We start from the raw sequence: 18622 nt of genomic DNA on the forward strand, positions 1-18622 counted from the left end.
TTTGTCTTTTGAAAATGTCATGTAAACACTTTAGTCTGAATGAAATCGTACCAATACGTTTTTTGCAATGTCTAAAACAGGCCGTGATAACGCGATTGTAGCTTGGTTTCGTCCGGCATGTATACACGTTAATCATCATACAGCTACCCCCGGTGTTGTGCACATGCTCTGAAAGACAGAGGTGATGCATGACAAGTATTACCTTCACTTTTTCCACTGACATCCTTCTTTCAAATATTTGATTACACATTGTGTTGTGTATCCTTGGACAGACAGATGAATACTGTAGTTCGACTATGCAAAAACCCACCATAGCTCAATTATAACTGTGCTAGTGTGTGCACTGTGTGTTTACACATTTTGGGGGAATCAACATGTGAATAGTTGTATGTGTATGTGCAAATCGCTGTATGTGTGAACGACCCTCTAGGGTGCTTCACTCCACCTCAGAAACATCCACCCACAGTAAGTGTCATGCTGATGCAGTCCTATAAGGACCCTGTTGTGAACCAGCTTGCTTGAGACTAGCTCAATGAACGTGCTTATTGGACAGCAGCTAAGCCCTTCTTTATGGGCTCTAATTGGACACGCTGCTCTTGGCATTGGGACGGCCACTCTGTCGCTGCTCAACTTAACACCGTGCCTTTGGGAGAAGCTAGTGTTAAACTGGCAGAATGCTGTTGGTAACATGATATTCATAATCGGCTTTTTCAAGTGCTTTAATGAAGCCATACAGCTTGTGTGGAGTGGAAAGGACAGGGCTTTTGAGAGAGAGAGAGAGCACTCTCATTACTCACATAAAGCCAGTAGAGCATTTAAAAGCCTTAAAATGCAAACATTTCTTAATTTTTTTGTCCCTTAATTTTATGACGCTAAATGGATTAAGTGGAAAGGGCTATTGGATTTTTATATTATTGCCTTTTATTTCCTTGTACGACAGTCAAGGCGGCTGGTGGCGGTGACCCAAACAAGGGAAAGGAGAAGCTTTCCACTGGTGTAGGAGAGAAGGATCAGGCCTGTATGTGTGGGTATAAAGGTCTATTTAAAGAAATAGTCTGATCCTAAAATGTTATGTATTTATCCTCCTGTCATTCCAAATCCATATGACCAACCTGGTCTCATAGAATCATGTTAAAATACCTACATTTTTGCAAAAAATATTTTTATGAGGCTCACTGTATGTATTATGGAAGTCTCTTGATGAAATGAACACTAAATGTGCTTAAACAGCACTTTATTCCCTTTCTCATCATACTATACATTTTAATGTTTACATTACATGACCAACTACATTTACAAGCTTGTTTTTGTGTAATCAAATTGCGCGGTAGCTCAACTTAGCGGTAGCACTTGCGATGCAAAGGTTCGGGATATGAGTCCAGATGAGCACAAGAGTCGACATGTGAGCCGAAAGTATCATAGAAGACATGGTTGCTTCAGCAATTGCATTTTTCATCTTACATTTACTTTTTATGACACTACCAGTTAGGTTTAAGCCCAAAGTTTACTTCAATTTTGATGCGAACGCTCAGTGTCTGCGTACAGTCGAACGCAAGCCTGACAAAGTATACTCAATTTGACAGTGCACACATACACAGATGGTTGCCGCATGCACGCTACGACTGCTAAGACAACAGACTTTTTCTCTTTAGGAGTTTAGACCCATAAAGATGTCTTTATATTCCTTCAGACTCGAGTTTTACAAATGCAGGTATCTCCTGACCTCCTAACACACATGCTCTTGATGTGCAAATCCACTGTTGTAGTTTTTACCTTGATCTCCTGTTGTTTAGTGGTGCTTATCTCTTTTCTAGCATTTCTTCGTGACAGCAATGGCTCAAATGTGAGTGTTGCCATCTTGTGGACCCACTAATTTGTGTAAATAATTCCAGATGCATGCGCACGCAGTTAGAAAAATCGGGCTGCGCGCGTTAAGTGCTCGAGTGCTCATGACGAGATTTGCATCACGCGTCCTGTGCGCGGACGCTCAGAATTTCAGCGGTACGTGTAAGGAGCCACATAATACAATTTCTGCAAAAATGTTGCCAAGTGATGTAATTTTTATGAGATCAGGCTGCATATGAATTTCAATCTTCTGTGGAACAAAAATGGAGAATCTTTGCAGTTTTCCATAAAATGAAAGAGCATGTGGACTGGGGCTGTGAAGATTTAAATTTTGGTTTGTTCCTCACACAAAGCTATCAAATGTCTTGAGAAGACTTGGAATATAGCGCTAATAGCACTTTTATGACACTTGGTGCACATTTTTGGAGTTTGACAGCTCCACACATTGTATGGCAAAGAGCTGCATGAACATTTGCTAAACCTCTCGTTATGTGTTTCAAGGAAGAAAGGGCTTGGAACAGCATGAGTGTGACTACATGATGACAAATTTTCATTCTGAGGTGACCTTTAAAAGGAATGGTGTAGGATCAGGGTAGGCATGGGGGTCCACTGCCCATGCTGAAGGATGTTCTGGTGGAGGTGGCGTGCTCAACCACCGAGACACTGGCAGGTGCAGCTATGCTTACCTAACACCCCGTTGGAGTCGATTGGATACTCCAGAATGGAGGTGGCAGGGGCCAGTGTGTAGGGGTACTCGTAGGGTGCCGCGTAAATCAGGCCTGACTCCGGACCAGGCGGCACCAGTGTGGCGGCTGTGGGGTGGGCCGAGCCGTTGGGCATGATGGTCTGGATCTGTCGGATGAGGGGCATGATGGTAGGCCCAGCAGGTGTGGGCGTACGCAAGGCTGTGGGCGGCAGAACGGGTGCTGGGCCAGTGAGGATCCGGGGCACCTGGGTGCTCGCTGCAAGAGAGAAGGCAAGGGCAGCTGCAGTGAGCAGAAAAATGCAAGGGTAGGGGGTGAATAAAGACAGGTGGGTCGGGACAAAATTACAAAACCGTTAGTATCATGCACAGGAATATACTGGACACAAAGCTTGTATGCGTTGCTAAAGCTGCTTAGCTATTCATTAGTAAACAAGGTGAGGCCCTGCTGAAAAGACTCAACAAATGGTGTAAGTTTGGAATGGGACTCTCTGTTTGTCCAACCAATGAAAGGGGAATTTTCTGGAATCAGTTTGAAAATAGTGATTATGTTTGCAATTACGTTTGCTGATGCTAGTGGCACAGAAATGACACACCCACCCCAACAATGTTAACTTTTACACAGTTACAAAAATCATTTTTGTCTTTTCATAAAAATGTCATTTAAATATATTCAATACTGCATCAAATTCATTAATTTAGTCCATTTTACTCTGACTAAAATAGCATATAATTTTATTTGAGGAAAGTTCAAGGAATGTTTTATATATAGACATTTAATTAACCATATATAAAACATATTAAAGATTAATCAAAATAAACAACATGTCAAAACTGGCCTGAAAAACTGAGCTTCTGAAATATAAGCATATAATAAAGCAAGCAATTGTTGTGAATTCTTCACACTAGAGGTCTGCATTCCCACAGAACTCCCACAGGACCGAGACTTGTATCTCTGCAGAACAAAAATGGGCTTTTCCCAATCAGTGGGCATTTTCAAACCACTGAGATTCTCTACTTTCATTGGTTAGTTTAGAAACGGCCATCCTAGTTTGGAAACGCCCTCTGTTTTCTACACTGAGATTCCCTATTTTCATTGGATAGTTTAGAAATGGCAATCCCGGTTTGAAAACACCCACAGATTTGAAAACACCAATTACTATTCTGCAGAGACCCGCAGGACCCAATTAGATTTCTTGGGGCTCAGGATTTAATTTCCAAATTGAAGGCGGGAGCGGGCGGTACTTCCAATGAGTTGTGTGCTGGAGCAGGTGGTCAAAGAATAACCTGAAAAATCTGATGTAGATATGTTTTTTTAATTTTATTAATTAATGAATAAAAATAAATAAATAAAAACAGCAAGTGCAAAAAATGCACACAGCAAGTGCATTCAATGATCCAATATTTAGGCCTAGAGCAGGATATGCAGGTAGTTAACGGGCTTTAGAAGAATGGTAAATTTCTACCACCCCTGGAGTTCGCTAGTTCGCTAGTTCGAATCCCAGGGCGTGCTGAGTGACTCCAGCCAGGTCTCCTGGGCAACCAGGTTGGCCCGGTTGCTGGGGAGGGTAGAGTCACATGGGGTAACCTCCTCGTGGTCACTATAATGTGGTTTGTTCTCGGTGGGGCGCATGGTGAATTGAGCGTGGTTGCCGCGGTGGATGGCGTGAAGCCTCCACACGCGCTATGTCTCCGTGGCAACGCGCTCAACAAGCCACGTGATAAGATGTGTGGGTTGACTGTCTCAGACGCGGAGGCAACTGGGATTCGTCCTCCGCCACCCGGACTGAGGCGAATCACTATGCGACCACGAGGACTTAGAGCGCATCGGGAATTGGGCATTCCAAATTGGGAGATAAAGGGGAAAAATAAAAAAAAAAAAAAAAAAAAAAAAAGAATGGTAAATTTAGTGTTAACCTTGTGTGACCCCGCGGCCTCACGCGAGGACTCGCTATTTTGGATTCGCTATATGCAACGCATAATTTAAATTCATGTAAACACATTGCATACTGTTCAAGACACTCTAAGGTGTCATTTAAGGGTTAAACTTCTGACGCACAGAGTCACGTGACCAAACGCCATGGCGTCGATTTCCACGAACTGCTGTTATGGGCGCAGCGCCAACAAAAGTGCCTCTGGTAAGAAAAGAGTTGAAAAGTTGTAAAGAGTAGTGTCTCTACTCATTTGATATGCTACTTTAAATATTTCATTCATTTTTCGCACTTTGGCGTGCTGATAAACAAGGAGTACTCGGATGAGTGCTGTGGAATGGCTTTCTGATGTTCCAAAAACATGTTTGTTATTTTGAATAGCTTTTCACAGTAACAAATCTGTGGGTCACTTCGCTTCATTTTAATATAAATTTGATTTTGTTATCACTGTTCAATACGGTTCTATTCATTAACATTAGTAAATGCATTCCTATATATACTGTGCATTTTCACATTGGGAATAAATGTATACATGCAAAAGATGAAAAATTTTGCTTTCAGAGGCTTTACATGGAGTTAGGATGAAAATAAGGAGCATTTTGAACTGTTCTGAGACCAGTGAAGACAGACAGCACACTGGAGATTAAGTCATTCACTAAATAGGGAGTAAGGGTGCATCCTTTAGATTTCCTGTAATGCCAAGTGCATTCACTCCTAAAATTTGACCAAAAGTTCAGTATCAGGCTGCAGATGATGTTTGGACCACTCAACATGTTTGGCAGACATGGGACAATGATAATCAGTACATTGATTCAGAATTTTATAATGCAAAATTTTATTTTAACATGGTTAACAGTGATTGGATGATGCTGGCCATTACTTTCATCAGGATTATTTATTCAGCTTTATAGAAAATTAGCTTTAATGTATATAACGTCTCAAAAACATGAAAAATCAACACTCCTGGACACAAAATAAACAATTTGATGAAAAAAATCTGACTTGGTATTACTTAAAATTTCACAACTTAGTCCTGCTGTCCACATATATGGACATAGATTTTTAGTAAACATATTTGCTCTAGTTTTTTTTTTCTTGCTTATTTATTAGGTGCTACTAGTTACAAATCAAAAAGGGAAATGAAAAATGCACACAGCAGTCATGCGGGGGTCTCAGGAGGTTATGAAATCAAACTAAGTCATCTAATAATAGCAACGTTTTTGTGTACACTTGTTGTCTATTTGTATGGCTTTTGCCCTATGTGGAAAACAAATGCCAAGTTGTGGGAATGGGAGCGGTCAAGAAGAAAATCACTGCGGTCAGAGAGCGGGTGAACATAGAGTAAAATTCCGCGGGAGAGTTCGGGTGCGGGATAGAAACTTGCGGGAGTGGGCAAGAGCAGGATGGAAAAACAGTTCGCGCAGACCTCTACTTTACACTATAGAGCAGGGGTACTCAACTTTGGATAGCCCAGGTGCCGCAAAGCAGGATCCCTTTAGCTTTCAGGGACACACTGTTATTTTTTATTTTTATTTAACATTTACATTTTTAAGCTTTAACAAAACTTTTAAGTTAACTTTCATAACCTTTTTCCAACATGCTATTTCAATATATTATGGAAACATAATAAGCAATAATAAAAAACATTACATACAGATAAATAACTTAATTCTCGCAAAGTTTGGTTCTTAATGATCTTCTGAATGATTTTTTTTTCCCTCAAAGTTTACAAGTAGGTTTTCAAACACTTTTACAAAAAACAATATACTAGCTCCAAAAATGCTTCAGTGAGAAATCATTCCTATCTATAAATTTCCCGTCAATGCTCTAGAAAACTGACAACTTAAAATTAATAAATGTGTTGACAAAATCACAAAGGCCACAAAAAAATGATTCACTGGCTGGATTTTGAGTACCATGGCTATTTGTAATAGAAAGTAGATATGATCTGCTGTCAGATATAATTCTGTTGTCACTGTCAACGATCATCATTAAACACTACCAGAGACACCATAAAAAAACAATATACTAGCTCAAAAATGCTTCAGTGAGAAATCATTCCTATCTATGATTACCCTCTTTTAGGGTTTTGTAGAGGTTAGTAATGCAAATCACTAATAATGAAGCATTTGGGAGAAGATGTGTCAGCTTATTTAAATTATTATTGTTCACGGCGGGCATACCTCTGTTGAGTTCTTCAAACAGCTTTGTCACCTATCACAGTTTGACTCTGGCAGTGATGAGCAGTTGTGGAAGAGAGACTCAGAGCACGCATGTTTGAGCATACACAAACTTTTTTAGTCAACGCGCACACACTCTGACGTCGCACTCATGTAACAAAGTTGCCTATAATCAGATTTATATTCGCGTCTTCTCAATACACTATATTGCCAAAAGTATTCGCTCACCCATCCAAATAATTGAATTCAGGTGTTCCAATCACTTCCATGGCCACAGGTGTATAAAATGAAGCACCTAGGCATGCAGACTGCTTCTACAAACATTTGTGAAAGAATGGGCCGCTCTCAGGAGCTCAGTGAATTCCAGCGTGGTACTGTGATAGGATGCCACCTGTGCAACAAGTCCAGTCATGAAATTTCCTCACTACTAAATATTCCACAGTCAACTGTCAGTGGTATTATAACAAAGTGGAAGCGATTGGGAATGACAGCAACTCAGCCACGAAGTGGTAGGCCACGTAAAATGACAGAGCGGGGTCAGTGGATGCTGAGGCGCATAGTGCGCAGAGGTCGCCAACTTTCTGCAGAGTCAATCGCTACAGAACTCCAAAGTTCATGTGGCCTTCAGATTAGCTCAAGAACAGTGCGTAGAGAGCTTCATGGAATGGGTTTCCATGGCCGAGCAGCTGCATCCAAGCCATACATCACCAAGTGCAATGCAAAGCGTTGGATGCAGTGGTGTAAAGCACGCCGCCACTGGACTCTAGAGCAGTGGAGACGCGTTCTCTGGAGTGATGAATCATGCTTCTCCATCTGGCAATCTGATGGACGAGTCTAGGTTTGGCGGTTGCCAGGAGAACGGTACTTGTCTGACTGCATTGTGCCAACTGTGAAGTTTGGTGGAGGGGGGATTATGGTGTGGGGTTGTTTTTCAGGAGCTGGGCTTGGCCCTTAGTTCCAGTGAAAGGAAATCTGAATGCTTCAGCATACCAAGAGATTTTGGACAATTCCATGCTCCCAACTTTGTGGGAACAGTTTGGGGATGGCCCCTTCCTGTTCCAACATGACTGCGCACCAGTGCACAAAGCAAGGTCCATAAAGACATGGATGAGCGAGTTTGGTGTGGAAGAACTTGACTGGCCTGCACAGAGTCCTGACCTCAACCCGATAGAGCACCTTTGGGATGAATTAGAGCGAAGACTGCGAGCCAGGCCTTCTCGTCCAACATCAGTGTCTGACCTCACAAATGCGCTTCTGGAAGAATGGTCAAAAATTCCCATAAACACACTCCTAAACCTTGTGGAAAGCCTTCCCAGAAGAGCTGAAGCTGTTATAGCTGCAAAGGGTGGGCCGACGTCATATTAAACCCTGTGGATTAAGAATGGGATGTCACTTAAGTTCATATGCATCTAAAGGCAGATGAGCGAATACTTTTGGCAATATAGTGTATATTAATTCTTGGCATTCGTTTGCCATTTTTTTCCCTCTATAACTTTACAACAATTCAGCGATACTGAAATTTCCCGTCAATGCTCTAGAAAACTGACAACTTAAAATTAATAAATGTGTTGACAAAATCACAAAGGCCACAAAAAAATGATTCACTGGCTGGATTTTGAGTACCATGGCTATACAGGCTATTATGTGTTTAAGTCAGTTTAGGATATTGCGTTACGTGTAGCGCGCTTTAACAGCGTATTCTCATCACAAGTTATGCATTCTGACAAATGCGTAAATTAGTTTAAGTTCACCTGTATATATATATATATATATATAGTTGAAGTCAGAAGTTTATATACACTTAGATTGAAGTCATTAAAACTTTTTTTTTTTAATATTTTATTTTCTCCCCAATTTGGAATGCCCAATTCCCAATGTGCTCTAAATCCTCGTGGTGGCGTAGTGACTCGCCTCAATCCAGGTGTCGGAGGACGAATCTCAGTTGCCTCCGCGTCTGAGACCGTCAATCCGCGCATCTTATCTTGTTGAGCGCATTACCGCGGAGACCTAGCGCGTGTGGAGGCCCACACAATTCTCTGCAGCATCCACGCACAACTCACCATGCACCCCACCGTAAGCGAGAACCACACATTTTAGTGACCACGAGGAGGTTACCCCATATGACTCTACCCTCCCTAGCAACTGGGCCAATTTTGTTGCTTAGGAGACCTTTCTGGAGTCACTCAGCACGCCCTGGATTCGAACTCACGACTCCAGTGGTGGTAGTCAGTGTCAATACTCGCTGAGCTACCCAGGCCCCCACCAAAGCAAATTTTTTAACCACTCCACAGATTTCATATTAGCAAATTATAGTTTTGGCAAGTTGTTTAGGACATCTACTTTGTGCATGACACAGGTAATTTTTCCAACAATTGTTTACAGAAAGACTGATTCACTTTTAATTGACTATATCACAATTCCAGTGGGTCAGAAGTTTACATACACTAAGTTAACTGTGCCTTTAAGCAGCTTGGAAAATTCCAGCTTCTGACAGGCTAATTTGCTAATTGGAGTTAATTGGAGGTGTACTTGTGGATGCATTTTAAGGCCTGCCTTCAAACTCAGTGCCTCTTTGCTTGACATCATGGGACAATCAAAAGAAATCAGCCAAGACCACAGAAAAAAAATTGTGGACCTCCACAAGTCCATCCCATCTCCATCCTTGGGAGCAATTTACAAATGCCTGAAGGTACCACGTTCATCTGTACAAACAATAGTACGCAAGTTTAAACACCATGAGACCACGCAGCCATCATACCACTCAGGAACAATACGCATTCTGTCTCCTAGAGATGTTTTGTGCGAAAAGTGCAAATCAATCCCAGAACAACAGCAAAGGACCTTGTGAAGATGCTGGAGGAAACAGGTAGACAAGTATCTATATCCACAGTAAAACAAGTCCTATATCAACATAACCTGAAAGGCTGCTCAGCAAGCCTCTGATCCAAAACTGCCATAAAAAAGCCAGACTACAGTTTGCAAGTGCATATGGGCACAAAGATCTCACTTTTTTGAGAAATGTCCTCTGGTCTGATGAAACAAAAATGTAACTGTTTGGCCATAATGACCATTGATTGTTATGTCTGGAGGAAAAGGGTGAGGCTTGCAAGCCAAAGCTGCAGGAGGGACTGGTGCACTTCACAAAACAGATGGCATCATGAGGAAGGAAAAATATGTGGATAATTTGAACCAACATCTCAAGACATCAGCCAGGAAGTTAAAGCTCGGTCGCAAATGGGTCTTCCAAATGGACAATGACCCCAAGCATACCTCCAAATTTGTGGCAAAATGGCTTAAGGACAACAAAGTCAAGGTACTGAAGTAGCTATCACAAAGCCCTGACCTCAATCCAATAGAACATTTGTGGGCAGAACTGAAAAAGCGTGTGCGAGCAAGGAGGCCTACAAACCTGACTCAGTTACACCAGTTCTATCTGGAGGAATGGGCCAAAATTCCAGCAACTTATTGTGAGAAGCTTGTGGAAGGTTACCCAAAACATTTGACCCAAGTTAAACAATTTAAAGGCAATGCTACCAAATACTAACTAAGTGTATGTAAACTTCTGACCCACTGGGAATGTGATGAAAGAAATAAAAGCTGAAATAAATCTCTCACTACTATTATTTTGACATTTCACATTCTTAAAATAGTGATCCTAACTGACCTAACTGATCATTTTCTATGATTAAATGTCAGGAATTGTGAAAAAATGAGTTTAAATGTATTTGGCTAAGGTGTATGTAAACTTCTGTCTTCAACTGTATATATACTGTATATTCACTGTGTTTCAGATTATTATCTATGTAGATCTATGTTGATTCCTGAAGCTCAACAGGTAGAGCATGGCAATAACAACATCAAGATCATGGGTTTGATTCCAAGGGAATGCACCAACTGTTAAAAGGCATACAGGTTTAGCACCCAATTCACTAATGATATTATTCAGATCAGGCAATGCTGCAAACACATCCACAACTGCTGCTGAACGCAATTTGTACACACAATTCTGACCTTGCTGATTCTGATATATATATATATATATATATATATATATATATATAGAGCGGAGGATGCCGCAGCACCGTATTTAGCACATCCTACCGGGACTGTACAGAAGGGATGTGATGTATCAAATTTTCATATCGCGATAACTGCTTATTTATCACAGTATACGGTATCATCACGGTATTGTATTGAATTACAAAACGGGTTGAAAGATAAATAAACTTTGTTGTTGTTCTTAATAACAAGATTTAGTTACTTGTTTTGTACTTTTTAAGTTAAACGATCACAAAGAATGTAACTCTGCAAAGATCAAACCATATAAGATTCAAAGAGACATGGTCCAATGCTTCAATTTTGCATTTATCTAATTTATTACTGTTTATTTTCACTGCAAATGAAAAAGTAACAACAATGGTTACATTTTGATGGAGAAGTTTGAAAAAGAAACATGAATTTTAGAGTTTCCTAGTAATTTGTTATGTCTTCCTATTACTGTAAGAGTTAGAGCATTAATTTATTGATGGAAATGCTAAAGTGCATTCAGAAAAATCTAAACAATTTGGTAAATAAGTTATCTAGAAATTGTTTCGGCATTATGAAGTGCTCACGATAACAATATTTTTGTGCATGTTATTATCACAGTATACCTTATTATTGAATACTGGCAAATGTCTACTGTACAGCATCACTTTGATCCAGATACCTGGATCATCTCTTAAAAAGAAAGAACATGCACTTGACGACACCGCACATCTGGATATATGCAAGTTTTTTAAAGCTCTTCTCCATCATTTGATGATTATTTGATGAATCACTGCTAATATGATAGGTTAAAAATGTTCACAAACATCTCTTTTAAATAAAATTCATTTTACCGCCTACTTTCATTTGGTGGCAATATTGCGCTTCATTCACAAAAATTGCCTGCCGCAATTTAGATCGCAATTTTTGTGAATGAATTGAAATCTACAATAAGCCTAATATACATAGAAAGGAGGCGTGTTTGCACAGAAAGGAATGACAGTGACTTCATTTAAATACTCGAGACACAGCACAATTTCAGCACTGATTGCGCCTGCTAAAATAGATTGCGGTTGGTTAGTGAATAAGATGCAGGTTATTGTGCTGAAATACCACGCACAAAAGTGGCGCAACTGCTGAGTGAATCTGCTCCTATGACTTGATTATATGAATACATTTTTTGTATACAAATTCTTTCTTTCTCTAAAAACACTTAGTGCATTGTCAATATCATGCAGTATTTCTTTTCTGCATTAAATTTCCATCAACAGTGTTTAAATTAAAATCGATTAATTATTTTCATGATGCATCTTTCATCTTGTCTTTGTTGAAAAAAAAGACCTTATTTGTCAACATTTTCACCAGCAATTTTATTGATGAATATAACACAGCGCAACATAACATATGCTGGTCTTTTCAGCAGAGAGGGAGAGGCTGATGAATTCAACCAAACTCCTTAATAACAATATCGAACACCAGCCGTTCCACAGCACTTGAACTATTTACCAAAGCAGCAAAGCAAAGAGGAGGCTGTCACAACATGCCTTAATTAAGAAAACATTGTTTTCACAGATATCAGTGCATGTTCTCAATTATTTTGGTTCATTAGCAGCTATTCAAACAAATAACTAAATGCTAAGAGGTTTCTCTTTCATAGCTCAACTGAGACTTCATGAAATTGTCAGTTAATGTATCAACTATCAACAGTCTCAGATGTTTCTCCTGAAATTCCCAAATGAGACAAGTGCTCAGTAAATTATCAGTTATAATCGAGCAACAGTGGGGTTTTGCGTTGTCCATCCAAGTGTAAATGGCACAACACGTAATCAAATATTTGAAGGAAGGGCATTAGATATGCTGGGTCAAATACACGTTGCGCGTCAATTGTGGTCTGGTTAACGTTAATAGCACGGCCCAGATAATTCGTCTTGGAAGAACATGAGGAATGTTCATATTGAAATCATTGACTTTTGATTGCAAACTTTTGTAATTTAGCAAATCTTAGCACAGTTGTTGAGATCTCTCCTGAAACTCTACTGAGGACACATGTGAGATTACTGGGGTCTTTTTCTCTGGAGGAAACTTGAGAAGCAGGAGAACTTTCTCCATTTGCTCTCCATTTAATCTCATTGCTGTCTAGGAGAAACAATTCAGATATTATAGAGATATCATTTGATCTAAGTTTTCTTCTCTACGGGTTTGACGTATGTGCTAACTCTGCATCAGATTGCTGAGACATTTGTCAGAGCACTTATCAGAGAATCAGGGTTACTTGAGAGAGCAAGGCAGAGGATTACTGAAAGCTGCGGTCACAAAGGCCTCCCACAATAATGCCTGTGTTTGTTAGAAGAGGAGGTGGCCGCTTACGTGATTTGATATTGGCGTCTCTGTAGGTGCCGTTAAGAATGGCCAGTTCCATCAGCTGCATCTTCTTCAGACTGTCCTCCCCTTCTGCCTGTCAGTGTAAACAAACATACACAAAGAAGTCAGAAATAAGGAAACACACAGACATCAGAACACAGACACACAGAAATACAAGGCATATACAGTAAACTGTGCTGTCTGCAGCTATTCACTGTAGCAATTAGCGTTAGCTCATTGTCCATTTCTCCTTCAAGCTAAAATATCTCACATGCAATCTCTCACATTATTTTTCCTCAAAGTATTGAAGTTAATTAATTTAATGATACACTAACTACATTAATCAGAAGAGTGACAATATATCAGCTGTTTTCTAAACAGTGCAGCATTTTCAGCTTCATCAAGCTATTTTTATTTTTTTCCAGCAAGCCACAATGTATTAGCACGACAAAATGCTGATTTTATGCCATATTTTACAACAATCAAACACATTCTTTTAAAATGTCTCTGTCTCAAGGGAAGTCTGATGCATTTTCATTTAAAATTCACAAATCATCACTAGGCCCAGATGGAATCTACAGACTATTTTCCCCACATTTTTGCTTTTTTTTTTTTTTTTTTGGGAGGAAATCTGTTGAATTGATTGAAATACCTTACGGAATCAAAATCAGAATTTTGTGAATTTTATTGTATATATATATATAAAATTATTGAATTAATTTAGAAACCTACATTTAGGACCATAAAGATTTTTTGCACCGTGACATTATTTTTAAGGACACTTATTTTATTTTATTTTTTTACATTTTCAGCACATTTTACCCCCAAATTCTCATTACCGCAACGCGTCTGGATGTTTTACTTTTACTAATCCCACCCCCGGTGCATATAGTGGCAGATACTATTTGCACTCTTAAATACTGCACTACCATACAGTATAGGGGCATCACTACAGCATGTTTATTGTGTTTATATAGAGTCCCACAAAAACCAACCCCTATCCCTAAACCTAACCTTAACCTTCCCTTACAAAAATTTACCATAATTTCACCATGGTATTTTGTAGTAAAATCATAGTAACCACAAAATTAAACATGGCAACTATATTAACACCATATTACTGTAGTAACACCATGGTTAATTGCATTAAAACTTTGGCTTACACCAGAAAAACATGGTTACTACAATATTACTACAGTAAAACCATGGTTAATTTTACCCGGATCAAATCTTTCTCAACTATCCAACCTTCAAAGTGACCAAATCACTGCGAGGAAATCAACCTTTATTTTCATTTTTTTTATTTTTTTTATTATTATAAGTAGTATTAGAGGAAATATTAAGAGTGGGGACAGAAAACAGGATGGGGAAAAGTGGGACAAAATGGGGAAATTGAACCCAGGTCGTCTGCATGAAAAAAAAGTACTTCTACACTGTCTTTACACACCACACCATTGAAGCAAGACTTGGGGGTGCAGTTTGTCTTCAGTTTCTGTTTCCACCAGACTATTTGAGTGCAAATCGCAGCGCTGTGTGGCAGGTGCAGTTTACACCTTGAGCACATAGTTACTTTGTTAAAATTCTTATTTGTTTCTTTTGATTTTGGAGTAAAAAATGAAATTTTCTTGACTGGTTTTGTGAGAATCACCTGTAGTGTACTCCAAAATGATCAGGTCAAAATTTACAGTCTTTCTCTTCTGGGAAAACTGACAAAAATCCAAAAGACATCATCTTGCACTCACGGCGTATCACAGTTTTTGTCTGTTTTACATCATCTTTTAGCTAACTAATCTTTCATAAGTTTCGCTTGATTGTACAGTAGTTTAACTATATCATGAATAGCTTTTAGCTTTTTAACCTATAGTTTCAAAATAGCTTCCTAAACACCGCAAATCTGCAATAAGGAACAACAACAGAAGAACTACAATGCATATTTGATGCCAGTCTTCACCGTCACAGCTATTGATAACATCCCACACATCAGCAATACCCTCAGAGAGATCAGTGCTACCAGGCCATCACTCGCTCAGCCTCTGTTTGTGCCGTGTGGAGATGAACAACATTAATAGAGATGTATTTACTGCCCCGCAGCACAGTTCTTCTAAGGGCCCCGGTCCCCTGTGCCCTCCCATCACCACTGAACCGCTGCCTGCTCCCTGTGTATCTAAATATCAATACTTTATTAAGTCAAGAGCCTGCTGATGAATAGAGCGGGACAGAGCTGTTATAAATCACTCTCTGTCTTTATTTAATCAGCCTAATCGACTCTGTCCTTGAGCGGGGGCCTCTGAGAGCGTCTGCCCCAAATGCTGCGCACTGCACATTCACTTATGAAAAAACTCTGTTTGCGATAGCTTGCATATCAAGTTTATACAGTATATGTTATTTGGTAGCACTAACAATCATCCATACAATTATCTAATCAGCCAATCGTGTGGCAGCAGTGCAGTGCATAAAGTCATGCAGATACGGGTCAGGAGCTTCAGTTAATGTTCACATCAACCATCAGAATGGGGAAAAAATGTGATCTCAGGGATTTGGACCGTGGCATGATTGTTGGTGCCAGATGGGCTGGTTTGAGTATTTCTGTAACTGCTGATCTCCTGGGATTTTCACACACAACAGTCTCTAGAATTTACTCCGAATCCTGCCAAAAACAAAAAACATCCAGTGAGTGGCAGTTCCGTGGATGGAAACACCTTGTTGATGAGACAACAGAGAATGGCCAGACTGGTTCGAACTGACAAAGTCTACGGTAACTCAGAATACCGCTCTGAAAAAATGCTATTCTGAGATGCGGGTTGGCGCTGTTTTAGCGGCTATGTAACACATAAGAGATCAAGTGAAGTAGCTTTTAGCCACTATGCCTTAAAAGATCTGGAACATTCTTCCAGTTGAAATCAGACAGGCTCCAAGCATCCACATTTTTTAGCATTTAAATAATTCTTTTTATTAGCATTTGATATGTAGGTATGCAATTATGTGAGAATGTTTACTTTTTATTTTTTATTTACTTCTGAGTAAATTAATATTTTGCTCATCATTATTATTTATTATTTAAACATTATTTTATTTATATTTTTTTATTTTAAAAAATAATACATTTTTATGCAGCTACTACCTTTCACTTTTCATTTTTTAAAGTAATTTAAGCTGCACTTGATGTATGTTGGAATGAAATCCTAGCATACTACTTACTGAATACTGTGCATTATACATTGTACAATGCTTACTATTCTTAAAAAGTACTGTAGTATGTGAAACAGTAGACATTATGTAACAGTAAACATTTCAAACAGTAGTAAACTACATTGTTGTCACAAAACCTCATTATGTTGCATGTTTATTTCAGCATGTAGTATGCATTTATAATCTTGAAAACAATAATAATTTTCATTTATTTCTTTTTTTGCATTATTAATCCAATTTTGTACAAAAAAAGGTCTCAACTCTTGTCAGTCAAATTAAATAATGGGTCAAGAAAAATATGCAAAAAATTCATGGCTAATATTTCTTCTTCTTACACTGGTCACAAAGGGATTCTGCACTATGCAAAGTGTGCTTAGATTTTACTGCACATTTTGGCAAATATAACCAGCTATCTGGATGTTGCATGCATGCTGTACAAATTTCTTACACAGCAGAAATGGTAAGAGAGGTATGGCAGTATGCTCTTTCAAACAGCTATATTTACAATCTTGCAATATTGGTTATGTGCCAGTGAGAGGTGCTGTGATGTCATCAAAGCATTTCAAATAGGTTCAGGCTGGGATTTGTTGGGATGCAAACAGTCATTTAAAAATCAGTTCATATCGTTACCCACACAGAACCCAGTTCTGTTCACCAGATTAACTACCAGAGACACAGTGAGAACAATTCTCACCCAGTGGTTAACAACTAAGGGGTCGTGACCAAAAAATGGGTCACATGTCTGTCCTAATATGGTTGAGGACAGCAAGGGAAAAAACAAAAACAAAGCTAAATGCAAACAATAAAAAGGATCTAATGTTATAAGTAGTGCACATTTAGATTAGCAAAATAAATAATTTATCAACTTTCAAAACAGAGAATCACCATAAATCAATATTTTGATATTGATGGAGTTGTCAACGAAGGCCGTGTGTCCAATCAAACTTTACTGTAATTGAGATGTCAACATGGACATGTTGCGTAACATGCACTCATCCCTCAAAACTGTGAACAAAACAATGGAAGGTAAAATAAATGATGACCCAGACTATAGAAAAATGAAGGGTTGCATGTAAATTACACTTCTGCTGTTGTGAATGCTTTTATAAAACTGTTAATTTTCCTAATCAGTCATGTCATGTTTTGTGTATTGTTGGGCCTACACAGTTCATAACCCTAACCCTAAATAACCCTAAATAACCCTAACCCTTCCCTAATGCTAACCATTTCTGCCATGCAAATGCAAACCACAGTAACTACACAAAAATGACCATTGAGTTATCGGTCCCGATATCGATTCTTAAAATCCCAAGATCGATCTTGTTCTTTTTCTTTAAAGTTTACTTCAGTTTTGGTTGCGCTGATTATGATATCTGTTAAATAAACAGCAAATGAGCTACACAGTGTGGGCCCTGTTGTTCATGTTTATAATTTTTATTTTCCTAATGTACCAAGTTAGAAAGTTCCCTATATAATATACAGAATTATCTGAAAGATAATTTCTTTCATGGACATTATAAATTAAATATACCAAAATGAATCAGAATCCAATCAATTCATATCAAAATTGGAACTGAATGGGATTGAGAGCTTGTGAATCAGAATGAAATCCAATCGGGAAATCTGTATCGATCTCCAACTGTAGTTACTGCACTTTGCCTTTGTAGGGCAGAATTGGGTCACTACTTGATGTGCAAAATAAATCTGGGCTGAGAATCACTGCTTTCTCCAGTCATCTGTTTTTACCCTACAAATCAAACAACTTTGCAAGGTTCAGTATTGATGACATCACTTCTCAATAACAAATTACAGCATATCTGATACATCTTTCTGCTCCAAGCCTCAATCATCTCTATGACATGCCACATTTTTCCTGCCCTGTTTTCTCCAGTATCATCTCTCTGCTTTCGACGCTCTCTCCTTTTAGGACAGTGTTGCCGTGGAACCTTCCTGCTCACCATGCTACTGAGCTGCACACTGACAGCACAAAGGGCCTCTCTCTGCACCAAAGCGTTCATGTACTGGTAATGTGCCAGCATACGTGCGCAGGATTGTGACGCTTGAAGTGAACAGCAATGGTCTTGATCTCAGTTTAATATAAAGAGAGGTCTTGGACAGCAAAGCTGCTAATTCAAATTCTCAATTTGGCTATTGAGTTGTGTCTGATTTAGTTGTGTCTGATTTAGAAAGCGCTACTTTGTTCAACATCTGAATACAACAAGGGGTTAGATGGGGAAAAAAGCACAACTGAAGATGTACAAAGTTTACATTCGAGTACAACAGTACCAGAATAGCTTCCAGCAACAAATACGATGTGGCCACATGCATTTCTGACTATATCCGAACGTGGTTTGAGTGAGTTGTTCACAAAACATTTTGGACTTCCT

General features: G+C 39.1%; 1 protein-coding gene across 5 annotated transcripts in view; it reads right to left on the minus strand.

Moving 5' to 3' along the window:
* Window positions 1-18622, minus strand: part of LOC127413709 (protein quaking-like) — a 146606-nt gene that overhangs the window by 13386 nt on the left and 114598 nt on the right. For 3 of the 5 annotated variants that reach the window (XR_007892681.1, XR_007892680.1, XM_051651067.1), the window contains exons 5-6: window positions 13053-13140; window positions 2532-2831 (exon numbers count right to left, since the gene is read on the minus strand). Coding sequence is in view for 3 of the 5 variants with exons in the window: in XM_051651067.1 (XP_051507027.1) it covers window positions 2532-2831; window positions 13053-13140 (388 nt within the window). In the remaining 2 variants the exon portion in view is untranslated. The remainder of the gene's footprint in view (window positions 1-2531; window positions 2832-13052; window positions 13141-18622) is intronic. The other 2 variants (XM_051651068.1, XM_051651066.1) reach the window with 1 other exon arrangement.

Source organism: Myxocyprinus asiaticus, chromosome 23 (assembly GCF_019703515.2).
Source record: "Myxocyprinus asiaticus isolate MX2 ecotype Aquarium Trade chromosome 23, UBuf_Myxa_2, whole genome shotgun sequence".
NCBI lineage: Eukaryota > Metazoa > Chordata > Actinopteri > Cypriniformes > Catostomidae > Myxocyprinus > Myxocyprinus asiaticus.